Below are 14,469 nucleotides of genomic sequence, written 5' to 3' on the forward strand. Positions count from 1 at the left end.
GAGGCGTCTCGTTGAACTCCGCCGCCGGTAAGTTATATCTCTTACTGTCGAGTGATTGATTGAGGAAAAGATGAACGTAAAACGTTGTCTCTATCAATTTATACACTCGTTTTTTTTCACGTCTATTTTTGCAGATATATAACCGCTATGTCGAAGGCGACTATTTCTTCTCCGAATTTTCAGGTCTGCTTTAAAATATTCTACTGGAAGTCTTGGAAGACTTATATTTAAGTGGTCTTCCAGACGACTTAAATATAAGTCTTTCAGCTGGAAAACTTGCCAGATGACTTAACTATAAGTCTTTGATTGTTTTGAGATGGTTGACTTAATTATAAGTCTTTGATTGTTTTGAGATGGTTGTCTTTGATTGTTTTGCAGGAAAAAAAAGTGGATATACCAGAACTCCTCCGTAGGATACATACATTAGGGAAAAAGCCTCCCGCAGTGCATAGCATTTCGTATCATACTTGTTGGACGTTGCATACTGCTTTAAAGAAAGCTCTTCATGATGACGAATATGAAGAGCTGAAGGAGTCGAAGTTGGGAGTGTTCATCAAGTTCCAAGAGCTGGGATTTGATTGGGCTTCAAGGCTGGTTCACTACATGCTCGTTTCCAGCTGGACATAAAGAAAAAGTATGAGCCGTGGAGTCTCGTTGGTCTAGAACCTGTGAGGTTTTCACTGTTAGAGTTTGAAAACCTCACTGGTCTAAACTGCGAGTACATCGAGGATCTTGAGAGACCTCACTGTGTTGTTACAAAGGAGTTGACTTCTTTCTGGGAGATGTTGGGAGTTCATGTCAAAGCTGGACCTTCTACTCAGGAGATAATAGCAGCATTTGAGAGATGCGAAGGGTGGTCTCGGGATGATCGCAAGCGGCTAGCGTACCTTGCCATCTTCACTGGATCCATTGAAGGGAGAAAATATTCAACCCCTACACGGGTTAGTCTGGCAAGGCTAGTGATGGAGTTAGAACGGTTTGAGAATTATCCATGGGGGAGAGTCGCGTTTAAGGTGCTGATGGACTATGTGAAGGGCAGAGATATTTCGGTTTGTTACACTATTAATGGGTTCGCACAAGCTCTTCAGGTCTGGGTGTACACAGATCTGCCGGAATTGGGTGCTAATTATGGTAATCCTCTCCCAAACAATCCGTCTCCACCGATACTGGTTTACAAAGGTCGCAAAGGACGCATACAGTTTAAAGAGGCTATCCTCAGTCAGGTATTTACTGCAATCTTGACGACTTCGCAGAAAACTTATAATTATGTCGTCTGATAAGTCTTCCAACTGGATGACTTAGTAGAAGACTTAAAATTAAGTCGTCTACTAAGTCGTCCAGCTGGAAGACTTTCTAGACGACTTAATTATAAGTCGTCTGCGAAGTCTTTTCTTTCCATCTTTCTTAATCCGTCAAATATCTAAGTTCATATCTTCTATTTACTGCAGACTAGGGTGATCAACTTTGTTCAGAAGGACATTGGTGAAATGTTTCCAAAATGGGAGTTTGATGTTGAGGACACGCCTGCGGAGAACATAATTAAACTCATGTTTGTGAAGAAACCGTGGAAGTGGTACTTGGGTCAATACAAAGCCGGCGGTTGTGAGTCCAACGAAGAAAAAGGTAGTGAAGGAAGACATTCCAAGACCTCGGAAGAAAGCTCGTAAAGAGGCTAGTGAAGAGGCTAGTGAAGAGGCAGCTGCAGTGGCTAGTGAAGAGGCAGCTGCAGAGGCTAGTGAAGAGGTTCATACGACTGTTGGTGGGTTGACCAAAGAGGATATTAAAACCATGTTCAAGGACATAGTTGATGCCATGAGGGAAGGGTTTGGGACGTGCCTTAAGGAGATCAAGTATCTGTCGGAAAGGGTGGAAGCTGTGGAGAAGAAGGTTGGTATCACCACAAAACGGAAAGGGACATCAGCTCAAAACACTACCCCTCCACCTAAACCGACGCTCGAACCCGGGGTTAGTAACGAATCCTCTCCCAACAAGAGATTGACTAGAAAAAGTCTTAAGAATAAGAACTGAAAAGTTGCATTTGCTTTGTTTCTTGTATGTCAGAACATGTGTGCTTTGTTTATAGTGTATGAAATGGATCTTTGGACAAAGTCATTGGTTATTATTGTTTGAAATGGATCTTTGGTTATTATTGTATAAACCCATCTTGTATATTGCAGAGTGAAAGTGTTAATGGGACGAACGCGGGAAGGAAGAGCTTGCCGGAGGATAAAGGTCCATATGTGCCCGTAGATGCTAGTTCCTCGAAAGATAAAGCTCCAGAACCGAGCCTTGTTCTATTGGACAAAAATCAATCCACTGTTTCGGATTTACAGAAGGAAGATGCTAGATATCTAGAAAATAGGGATGCTGCTTTGGCACTTTGCCTTGCAAAGAGTGATCGAACAAGTAAACTTGCTGCCTCACAACAATCTCCTTATACGGAAAACAGCACGGCCAAAGTGATCATTCCAAACAAAAAGCTTTATCCAGTCTATAATCATTTTGCACCAATTGACAAGAAGAAGTTGAAGGAGCTCGCTGATTGGTTGAAAACTTATCCGTAAGTGTTTGCTTTTCCCATAATAGCTTGCTTTAGTCTACAAAAACTGATTGCTTTTCAACACTTTGTGTTTGCAGTCATTATAGAACACCTCTCGATAAAAAATCACGTACAAGTAGAACTTGGTGGTATCAAATCCTCCGGACCTCCTTAGAGTGGCTGGAGGACTGTGTAAGTCTTCTGCTATGACTTAGATGACTTACTGATAAGTTTTCTTTGTAGACGACATACCAATAAGTCATCTGGTAAGTCGTCTACGTAGAAGCATCCTTGCTAACAAAACTCTGGTTGACATGGATATTGTTACCATTCGTTCTTCCTCCTTCAATATTTTTGATATCTTCAAAACACATATCATCATCTTACTCATCCTCATCTTCAACCTTTCCATAAACACTGTAATCCTCACCATTCTCGTCTGCTTCAGCAACAATAGAGATACCAGCATCCTCCTCCCCATCGTCCTCCTCCCCATCATCCTCCTCCCCATCATCTTTCAAATCATCATCATCATCTTCAAAACATTCATCAGCTTCATCAGCTTCATCATCTTCTTCCCTGAACTCTGAAACCGTTTCCACCTTGCTACGGCTTGATACACAAAGCCGTACTCCATGCGTTTTGGTTATCTCGAGCAAGTTTCGAACTTGTCTATCACTTGTAACATGAATAGGAGGGGTGTCTGGAGCCTGCATCATTTCTGCTGGTAATGAGTAGGTTATCTCCACAGATTATGTGCTCATGTCCAGGTTATAATCTTCTTGAGTCATTGCAAGAAGTTCAGCATGTGTCAAACCTTCCCCCAAAAAAATGATTCTCGCTCCTTTGATCAGTAAGTCGTCTGGAAGACTTACTAGTAAGTCGTCCAAACAGGTCATTTTTGCAATTGAATTTTAAATAGGAAGACTTACACGTAAGTCGTCCATTTTGTTTGTTAAAAAAAAACCTAGACGACTTACTGGTAAGTCGTCTAGGATAAACGGGTTAGTTTTGCATTTGACCGAATTGTGTCAGATATTTGACTTTTCCTGGACGACTTACCAGTAAGTCGTCTCCGGGAAAACAAAAATTTCAATTTTTTATTATAGCTAGCCGACTTATTTGTAAGTCCTCTCAGGTTAGTTTGCAATTCGAAAAAGAAACTTAAATATTTAACTTTACCCAGACGACTTACTTGAAAGTCGTCCAGGTAGACGACGTACGAGAAAGTCGTCCAAGATAAGCAAGGTTTGACCAGAATCTAGGAAATAAATCTGGACGACTTTGCTTATCCTGGACGACTTTCAAATAAGTCGTCTTACTTGACGACTTCCGCGTAAGTCGTCTGGGAAAAGTTAAATATTTAAGTTTTATTTTCCAATTGCAAAAGTAACCTGAGACGACTTACAGATAAGTCATCCAGCTTTAATAAAATATTGAAATTTTTGTTTTCCTGGAGACGACTTACTGGTAAGTCATCCAGAAAAAGTCAAATATCTGACACAATTCGCTCAAATGCAACCTATTAAAGCCAACCTTTGCATTATATATTCTGCAGAAAGTTTCGAGTTACGCCTGAACTCATTTAGAAAATCTGCAGCTATATTTGGTGCGCTACATAGGTTAACAACACCTATAGGGTAACAGCTGTGAGTTCCTATCATATTTGGTGCGCTATATAGGTTAATAACACCTATAGGGTAACAGCAATGCTGGTTCTACGAAAATACTAAAGACCATTAGAGTTTACAGTTCTCTTGCCCACATATTGCAGCTATCTTCTTCTTTTCAGATTTCTGTAAATGTATGTTAACCTTCTCGTTAATATCATACTTCTCGATTGTCTCCTTACACTTTTATTTCGAAACAAACTGTTCACCTACATAAAACTCAATTCGGCGATCTTCATCATCATCAGACCCATCACTCTCAACATAATCATTTCTATAAAAATCACATGACTCGTCATCACTCTCTTGTTCCTCCTCTTCTTCTACATTTCCTACAAGCACATCATCTAAATATGGATCATCTTCCCTAACGCCATATATATTCATGCTATATCCACGTCGTCTAAACATCTAATCATGTTTTCTACATCATTATCAGCTACCAAGTCCACACGATCCGCCGCCCCAACAGCTCGACTAGGGAAGTAAGAAACCTCACACATATTCTCTGCATAACCACTTGTTAAAGCAACATCTTTCAGCATTTCAAGTGTCGGTCTTCTGAAATCCACTCAAAAACATTTAGTCTGACCACCATTGTAAGATCCATCTGAAGCCCAATATACTCCAACCCACAAACGAAAGAAGAAAGTCATGTAAAAGAAAATGAAAATCACTTAAGTTAATTGAAAAAAATCTGAATCAAAAGTACTCATCTTCAACCCAAAACGAAGATAGTAAAAAGTAAAGAAACGGAGAACTAACCTTGGGCTTGGAAAATTCATTCTCTCCATCACGTTTCTCGCTCTGAAATGCACACTCAGTAGTCACAGATTCATCGATTTGAAAATTAGGGTTCGTCGAGAGTGAAAGAGTTGAATTTGGGGAAATTAAGAGGCTTCCTCTATATAAGTGGTGGGTTTACGTACCAACTCCTTGTCGTTTTATATAAACATTGTGTTGTTTTGAGTAAACATGTTGATGTTTTTCTCTTTTAACAAAACACAATGTTTCATGTTAACGGGAGACGTCCACTGTTGATGACAAAGTTTACCGGGGGAGGGGGCGAAAACATTAACGGACATAAAGATGAGGGTTTACTTCAAAGGATTTTTAGTCGAGGGTTTAGTGTATGATTGACTTTAGTTGAGGGTTTAAATTACTAAAAATCCATAATAATATAGATATTTAATTCTTTATCCAAATATTTAAGTCAAAACAATTTATATATTAAGTTTAGATATTTTAGCATGCACTATTCAATTTTATATGTAATATATTATTTTTATTTTTAGATTTTGAGAAATTTAAAGTTTATATGAATTAAAAAAAATTAAAAAAGTTTAAATGGGTTATCCGAAGCTGAAAAGATCTGAACCGAATCTGAAAAGAAATTTATAAATACCCGAAAAAGCTGAAATCTTTAATCCCTAAAACCCGAATAGACCCGAATGGATACCCAAACGCCCACCCTTAGAAACAAGTAAATAAGTCTGCCGTTAAAAATCTGCAATACCGGAGCTCTAACAAGGATTCCTCCACTATGTCAGGTATGTGATGACCAGCAAGGCTTAGTAACCTTCTCTCTGTTTAATTCACTGTAGAGGAGCTACATTGGTTCTCTAAACCAGCCAGAGTGAATCTGAGTCGGCAAAATGATGAAATGCTCTTACTCCCTAAGCCAACAAAACATTAAAATCAGAAGGAGATAGATTTTCTAAACAAGCTCGCAATGGAATAAATGTTGTGCTTAAGTGGCGAGGAGTCTGAACATCTTCCACGTAGGAGTTTTTGTTTGACCTCTCACTGCTGAAGCTTTCTTTCTCTGCATTAAGAAGTTGATTTGGTTTCTTTTAGCTTCATGTCGGAGGTGAGCTATATCATACTCCAAAAAAAACTGCACCTTGCCCACGTGCTAACCTCTCTTTCAACCCTTTTTTAGTAGATTCTGCAACTTGCTCACCCGGCAAAGCTTTCACAAATCCCGTTTATGACAAACAATCTCTGGTACAAACACAACAGAGAGTATCTTTAAGCTTCCCATTTTACAAATAAACAAAGACAAACGTTCTAGCTGAGCTAAAAGGTAAACCTAATCATGTGATAACAATCAATTATTAATTGATTGTGTTATCTTAATGAAATTGGATATAGATATTGAAAATAAGAATAATTATTTTGGTCTTTTAACTTATTTATCTCAATTTATTTGGTTACAACTACGTGTTTAACTTCAAACCGACACAAACAAAGAAAAGGAAACACGTGTTTAGGAGGAAACAGAGAAAAGGAAATACGAAGAGCTGTTTTCTTATAAATAAGTGTCTAGGACAGCTATCCAATAACTAAAAATCCCTTTTGTTCATTGAATAGTTCGTGTGATATTATGGGAGAACGCAAAGTCCTGAACAAGTATTATTCTCCGGATTTTGATCCAAAGAAGATACCTCGCCTCCGGAAACCGAACAACCTGCAAAAGAAGATTCGATTTATGCTTCCGGTTCGTGTTCGGTGCAACACATGTGGTGCTTACATGTCTGAAGGCACTAAATTCAATTGCCGTGAAGAAGAAGTCATCAACGAGACGTACCTAGGGATTAAAATCCACAGGTTTTATATCAAGTGCACCAACTGCTCGGCAGAGATAACAATCAAAACCGATCCAAAGAACTCGGGTTATGTTGTCGAATCAGGTGCAATTGGCCCTTATAATGGACACGAGGAGGAGGAAGACAAGCATGAGGTAGCTGAAAACGCCTTGGAGTCGTTAGAGAAGAGAACTAAGGTATCTAAAAGAGAGATTGAAGTTATGGCTGCGCTTGATGAGATGAAGTCTATGAAGTCTAGACGAGCCTCGGTGAGCTTAGAATCACTGCTTGAGGCTTTGAATAGAAGAAAAAAACAAGAAGAAGAGAACGTGGAGGAAGAATTGCTCATTAAGTCTATAAAATTTGGTAAGCAGACTAGGATTGATGAAAAGAAAAACGATGAGTCTTTAGATGAGAAGAAGAAGAAGCCTAAGAGATGTGTTAACGGTACATCTTCCCTTCAAATCTCTTCTGTTCGCATAATCTCGAAGAAGACCGCAGAGCTACCACGGGGACTCGAATCTCTATGTCAAAACTACGGCACAGACAGCGATTAGGAGAAGTAAATCCATGTTTTTTATCTACCTGCGGTTTCGAATCTGGATTTAGTTAATGGGTTTTGCATAGATATTTTGTTACACTGTCTTTCTAATAAGTTTTTTGGGTTGAATTGTATGAGATTGCAGGCATTCTACATTCTACAATTAAGGTTACTGTAAAGTTTCATTGATTTTAGCTGATCTCATTATAAACACTGAAAAACCTGATCTTGGTAAAATTCTGTTTTAATCTGTGATTTGGCTAAAATAAGAACGTTGTTGAAGTATTGTACGTTAATGCAGATGAGTCAAGATAAAGTGTAGAAAATAAAATACAACTTTTTAACGAGGTTACGCCTTTTTAACCTTCTGGATCATGTCCACAATTCAAACCCAGTAGAAAAATCAAATGTGACAAATTTGTAAACGTGTAAATTAAGTATAACCTTCGAGATTTACCATCATAATGATTACCTAAACTCTTTAGGATAATAGCCTAGATAGACTAGGCCAGTTCCATAACAGCTTGTCTCATGCTGTCTTGTTATTGAAGATCTGACAGTGGATAAGTAACCTTGATGATAATGTATGTCGGTTTTTCATACACTACAAGAAAACAGCGGCATACTGAGGGAAAAAATCGTCGGTATGTCGTCGGAATAACGCTATTCCGACGACATACCGACGAAAAAGGTCCTCGGAAATAACTCCTCGGAAATTCATCTTTCCTCGGAAATCCCTCGGAAATTTCCGACGGAATTCCGAGGAAATGAATTTCCTCGGAATATTCCGAGGACTTTTTTCGTCGGAAATTCCTCGGAATATTCCGAGGAATATGTCGTCGGAATATTCCGAGGGATACACTTCCTCGGAATATTTCCAAAATTCAAAAAAAAAATTATAAATTTATTTTTTTAAATTGAAATTCAAAAATATAAAATTAAAATTGAAATAGAAAACATATTTAAAATACAAAAAATAATAAAATAGTTTTTATAAATAAAAAAATGTTTTATAAATACAAAATTAGTTTTAATAAATATAAATATTTTTATAAATATGAAATCATCTTTTTATAAATACAAAATAGTTTTTATATATACAAAAAAATAATAAAATAGTGTTTATAAATAAAAAAAATGTTTTATAAATACAAAATTAGTTTTAATAAATATAAATATTTTTATAGATATGAAATCATCTTTTTATAAATACAAAATAGTATTTATAAATACAAAAAATAATAAAATAGTGTTTATAAATCAAAAAATGTTTTATAAATACAAAATTAATTTTAAAATATGAAATCATCTTTTATAAATCCAAAAAACGAATTTATATACAAAGAACGTTTTGTATATTTAAAAATAGTTTTTATAAATACAAAAATAAAAAAATAGTGTTTATAAATCAAAAAAATGTTTTATAAATACAAAATTAGTTTTGATAAATATAAATATTTTTATAAATATGAAATCATCTTTTATAAATCCAAAAATCGAATTTATATACAAAAACGTTTTGTAAAATCGAATTTATATAAATGTTTTGTAAATACAAAAATAATAAACAATTTATAAAAAAAATTCTAAATCAATTCAACACAACCAAATCACAATTCTAAACCTATTACACAACAAATCACAATCATACCCAATCACCCTAACAAAAATCTATCAAAAAACTTCTAAAATCATCAAATCTACTTAAAAACCTAACAAATAGGACCTAAGAGAGTGGGATAAGGTCCTTACATGATTTGTAAAGGAATGGAAAGGATTCGCCGGAGAGATCGTCGCGAAAGAAGGTGGAGAACGCCGGAAGGAGAGAGAGATCGCCGGAGAGGAAGAAGAGAGAAATGGGGAAGAAGAGAGAAATGGGGAAGAAGATGCGGTTGGAGTTTATAAAACCTTGGGACTGACGGATATTTTCCGTCGGAATTCCCTCAGTATTTTCAATTTCAATTTTCGCGAAATATTTGGCGGCTTGTTTGCCCGGTTAAATGAAAATATTCCGAGGAAATTCCGACGGCCACTTAAATATCCGTCGGAATATTTTCATTAATTCGAGGAAAAAGAATATCCTGTGCATGTATTTCTATTAATTTATATTGTTCCTCTGAATTTCCTCGGAATATTCCGAGGAAATACCGAGGAACTAGTGTTTGGGGTTTCAAAACATCAATTTTTTTTGCCGTATTTCATTTCTTATACAATTGTAATGCATACCATTGAAGATTCTTTGTATAGATGAGCATAAACCATGAAATAACAAATTTCAAAACGAATTGTAAGTATTCCCTTTACCGTTCATTAAAGTGTATAAGTGTTTCTCTTATGTTGTGGGGATTTCGTTCATACAATCGGAAAAGTGTTTATTATAGGGTAATGAACAAATTTTTGACTTCATAATGAACGTAAGACACTTAATAAGGGTTATATAGGTGTTATTCAAACCGCAAAACGTTGTTTTCGGTTTAAAAACCCTATTTCCTCGGAATTTCCTCGGAATATTCCGAGGGAATTCCGAGGAAACCCTTTTCTTCCTCAGAATTTCCTCGGAATATTCCGAGGAAATTCTGAGGAACTAGTGTTTGGGGTTTCAAAATCTCGAATGTTTTTTTATAAACGGATCGATCGATGTATTTATGTCCAAAAACGCATCGATCGATCACTAAGATGGACCAAAGCGTAACAATGTGATCGATCGATGAGATTATCCCATCGATCGATCAAGGATATCAAGTGTTCCTCGGAATTTCCTCGGAATATTCCGAGGAAATTCTGAGGAACTAGTGTTTGGGGTTTCAAAATCTTGAATGTTTTTTTATAAACGGATCGATCGATGTATTTATGTCCAAAAACGCATCGATCGATCACTATGATGGACCAAAGCGTAACAATGTGATCGATCGATGAGATTATCCCATCGATCGATCAAGGATATCAAGTGTTCCTCGGAATTTCCTCGGAATATTCCGAGGAAATTCTGAGGAACTAGTGTTTGGGGTTTCAAAATCTTGAATGTTTTTTTATAAACGGATCGATCGATGTATTTATGTCCAAAAACGCATCGATCGATCACTATGATGGACCAAAGCGTAACAATGTGATCGATCGATGGGTATATGTCTAAAAACGCATCGATCGATCACTAGTTCGTCGGAATTTCCTCGGAATATTCCGACGGATTGATGTTTCCTCGGAATTCCGTCGGTATATTCCGAGGAAATTCCGAGGAAACCCAAAATTTGGGTTTCCTCGGAATTTCCTCGGAAATTCCGAGGGAAATTCCGAGGATTTCATTTTCCGTCAGAATGTCCGTCAGAATACCGATGTTTTCTTGTAGTGATATGAGCATTCTAAAGAGCTTTGTGTGTAAAGTTTCAAACTCTGAGAGAAGAATGAATGGTGAAGATTGTAAAACATTTAAGTTGAGACTTGAGTATTTGAGTGTTTTAAGAGATGGACATTATGATAATATTACTTTGTGACTTCATGTATATATAGTTACAATTTCTTTCTTATTCTCTCTTTTGCTACTCTGATTCAACCTGCACCGTTACATGATAAACCGTTACATGATAAATCCCACAGGTTCTCCTACAGAAATTTCTAACATCAGAAACGATCTCTTTAGAACTAGCTTCAGGTTCGAACAAGACATGGCACGACAGTAAAATTCTCCCAACTGTTATCTCCCATACATGATGATCATGAACAATCTTAACTCCATTGATATGGAACAAATGTTTTTTTTTTTTTTTTTTTTTAAACTTACAAATGTTGTGCCCCTAGAAACAAGTAAATAAGTCTGCCGTTTTTGTGACAAAAAAAAAAAGTCTGCCGTTAAAAATTGTGCGATACTGGAGCTCTAGCGAGGATTTTTCCACTATGTCAGTTATGTGATGACCAGCAAGGCTTAGTAACCTTCTCTCTGTTTGCTGCACTGTAGAGGAGCTACATTGTGTCTCTAAACCAGCTTGAGTGAATCTGAGTCGGCAAAATGGTGAAATGCTCCTTGCTCCCTAAGCCAACAAAACATTAAAATCAGAAGGAGACAGATTTTCTAAACAAGCTCGCAATGGAATAAATGTTGTGCTTAAGTGGTGAGGAGTCTGATCATCTTCCACGTTGGAGTTTTTGTTTGACCTCTCACTGCTGAAGCTTTCTTTCTCGGCATCAAGAAGTTTATTTGGTTTCTTTTAGCTTCATGTCGGAGGTGAGCTCTATCATACTCCAAAAAACTGCACCATGCCCACGTGCTAACCTCTCTTTCTACCCTTTTTTAGTAAATTCTGCAACTTGCTCACCCGGCAAAGCTTTTGGAACCCCGTTTGGGACAAACAGTCTCTGGTACAAATACAAAAGAGAGTATCTTTAAGCTTCCCACATTACAAATAAACAATGAAGGACCAGAATCACAAGATAGAGCAAAAAAAGTTAAACCTCATCAAAAAAGACAAACATTCTAGCTGAGGTAAACGATAAACCTAATCATGTGATAACAATCAATTATTAATTGATTGTGTTATCTTAATGAAATTGGATATAGATATTGAAAATCAGAATAATTATTTTGTTCTTTTAACTTATTTATCTCAATTTATTTGGTTACAACTACGTGTTTAACTTTAAACCGACACAAACAAAGAAAAGGAAACACAAGTTTAGGAGGAAACAGAGAAAAGGAAATACGAAGAGCTGTTTTCTTATAAATAGGTGTCTAAGCGACTGCGATCCAATAACTAAAAATCCCTTTTGTTCATTCAATCGTTCGTGTGATATTATGGGAGAACGCAAAGTCCTGAACAGGTATTATTCGCCGGATTTTGATCCAAAGAAGATACCTCGCCTCCGGTAACCGAACAACCAGCAAAAGAAGATTCGATTTATGCTTCGGGTTCGTGTTCGGTGCAACACATGTGGTAATTACATGTCGGAAGGCACTAAATTCAATTGCCGTGAAGAACAAGTCATGAACGAGATGTACTTGGGGATTAAAATCCACAGGTTCTATATCAACTGCACCAACTGCTCGGCAGAGATGACAATTAAAACCGATCCAAAGAACTCGGGTTATGTTGTCGAATCAGGTGCAGTTGGCTCTTAATGGACTCGAGGAGGAGAAGGAGAAGTAAATCCGTTTTTTTTTCATAGCTAAGGTTTTTTGTTCAAATCCTGATTAATTTAATGGATTTTGCATAGATATTTTGTTAAATTGCCTTTCTATTAAGACTTTTTTTTATTGTTGAATTGTATGAGATTGCAAGCATGCTACATTCTACATTTTAGCTTACTGTTAAGTTTTAGTGAATTTTAGGTCATCTCATTATAAACACTGAAAAACCTGCTCTTTGTAAAATTCTGCTTGAATCTGTGATTTGGCTTAAATAAGAACGTTGTTGAAGTATTGTATGTTAATGCAGCTGAGTAAAGATAAAGTGTAGAAAATATAAGGCAACTTTTTGACGAGGTTAGTTTTTTTACCGTTCCGGATCATGTCCATAAACCAAATCCAGTAGAAAAAGCAAATGCAAACAATTTGCAAACCTGTGAATCAAGTATAACCTTCGTGATTTACCATTTGTATTCTATATGTGAACTCTTTAGAATAACCTAGATAGACTAGGTCAGTTCTACATGGCGTCATTCTTCATACAACATCAAAGCATAAAGATCAAATGAAGAAGAAAAACTATATTTATATCTAGTCTTTCATCGTGAGTCTTCTCAACCACAAAGTTACTGAATCGAGTAGAGGCTTTATTCCTCCATTCCTCTGCCAGCTCAGCCACTCTCTGCCAGCTCAGCACGGCTCACATCTTGATGTTTATCATGCTATTGGCCTTAAAACCTCCGATGATCTTAGCACATTTATCCCCACCTCTTAATTGGGCTTTTAAGAGGGGTCCCATATTTTTCTTAAAACTCAACTCTTCCTCCTCTTCTGCAAGAGGCGAGTTTCATAGATTTTTTGTACTGTTTGCGGGCCCCACTGACACGTGGCAGTCCGCAATTGGTTAGTTTTTAATTATTATTTTTTTTAAATCGGACAAAAAAAAAAAACCTAAGAACCCATGCTGCTCCCTAGCGTTAATGATGCTCTAAGGACATGATTGTCAGGTAAAGAAAGATGAGGCTTCTTAGTCTTCTGATCGATTCTTCTCGTTCTCTCGACTCGGAAAGGCAATGCTCTTGTCTCGTAAACGCGCAAGACAGAGGAATCACTTCCTCTGTTCCTGATGGTGACTCGGTTTCTTCATCGTCTTCGTCATGGTCGGGTTTCGAAATACGTTTCAAAGGCTTGCATTAGAAGAGGTCCAAGAGGAAACTAACATTTTGACCTTTCTTGTGATTTGAATAAATTTTCAAGAAGAAAACGAACCTGAGAATCGAAACGAATGTTGTTTTCTTCGGAAATATTGAGTTTCATGATGTTATCTTATTGTTAGAGATTAAGACGTAATAATCCTAAGAAGGAACAACTTTTTCAGGAAAAAAACGAAGAACAAAAAGTATCGATGATCCAGCAAATATGGGGAGATAAGAAAATGGAACGTAAGAATATATAGATGTCTCCAATTCTAGTTAACGGGTCGTGTTGACGTTAACGGAATGTGGAATCTTTAGAGATTTGCGTCGCTGTGCCTTGTGACGGGTGAAATCGAATAATCATTTTTTTCTTTAATAGGAAATCGGCAAAAGGCCATAAATCTCTATATTTGTGTCTAATAATATTATAATTTTCGGTATATTATAGAAATCTCTATATTGTATGCTTCTTTGGCGTGAGGCAGTGATCTTTGGTCAGATTTTTATTATTATTGTATTAAAGATGGCGTTCTGACGAACAAAATTGACTTGACTTTTCTTGTTTCAAAATATGGATTCAACTAATTTTCTTGGATCAAAAGTAAAAGACTTGTTTGTACGTCTTTTGTACGTATCCTTTCATTAAATAAATAGATAATTTCTTATTTGGATATAACTTAGCTACGGCAGAAAGGAGGTACATTATCAACAAATATTCATCTTAATTAGAGTAGTTTGTTGTGACGTCTATTCGGAAATTCAACATTCATAAACAAATAATATGTTATGAATAAATACATGTCATGTAACATTTAACAA

The 14,469-nt window shown here is 36.6% G+C and overlaps 1 protein-coding gene and 1 long non-coding RNA gene across 2 annotated transcripts; one reads left to right on the forward strand and one right to left on the reverse strand.

The window, feature by feature from the left end:
* Positions 1–4,342: 4,342 nt before the first annotated feature.
* LOC125585566 lies at positions 4,343–5,118 on the reverse strand. Its single transcript, XR_007322551.1, has 2 exons — positions 4,975–5,118; positions 4,343–4,834 (listed from the first exon to the last, which is right to left on the reverse strand). It is a non-coding gene; the product is annotated as an uncharacterized LOC125585566 (long non-coding RNA).
* A 1,406-nt stretch (positions 5,119–6,524) lies between these two features.
* Positions 6,525–7,527, forward strand: LOC125585567 (splicing factor YJU2-like). Its single transcript, XM_048754868.1, has one exon. The coding sequence runs from the start codon at positions 6,596–6,598 to the stop codon at positions 7,352–7,354; it is 759 nt and encodes a 252-aa protein (XP_048610825.1). The 5' UTR covers positions 6,525–6,595; the 3' UTR covers positions 7,355–7,527.
* Positions 7,528–14,469: the final 6,942 nt, after the last annotated feature.

The sequence above is a fragment of the Brassica napus genome, chromosome C4 (genome assembly GCF_020379485.1).
Source record: "Brassica napus cultivar Da-Ae chromosome C4, Da-Ae, whole genome shotgun sequence".
Taxonomy (NCBI): domain Eukaryota; kingdom Viridiplantae; phylum Streptophyta; class Magnoliopsida; order Brassicales; family Brassicaceae; genus Brassica; species Brassica napus.

Coding starts and splice junctions, on each gene's coding strand:
- LOC125585567 (XM_048754868.1), top strand. CDS start 6,596: ATGGGAGAACGCAAAGTCCTGAACAAGTATTATTCTCCGGATTTTGAT.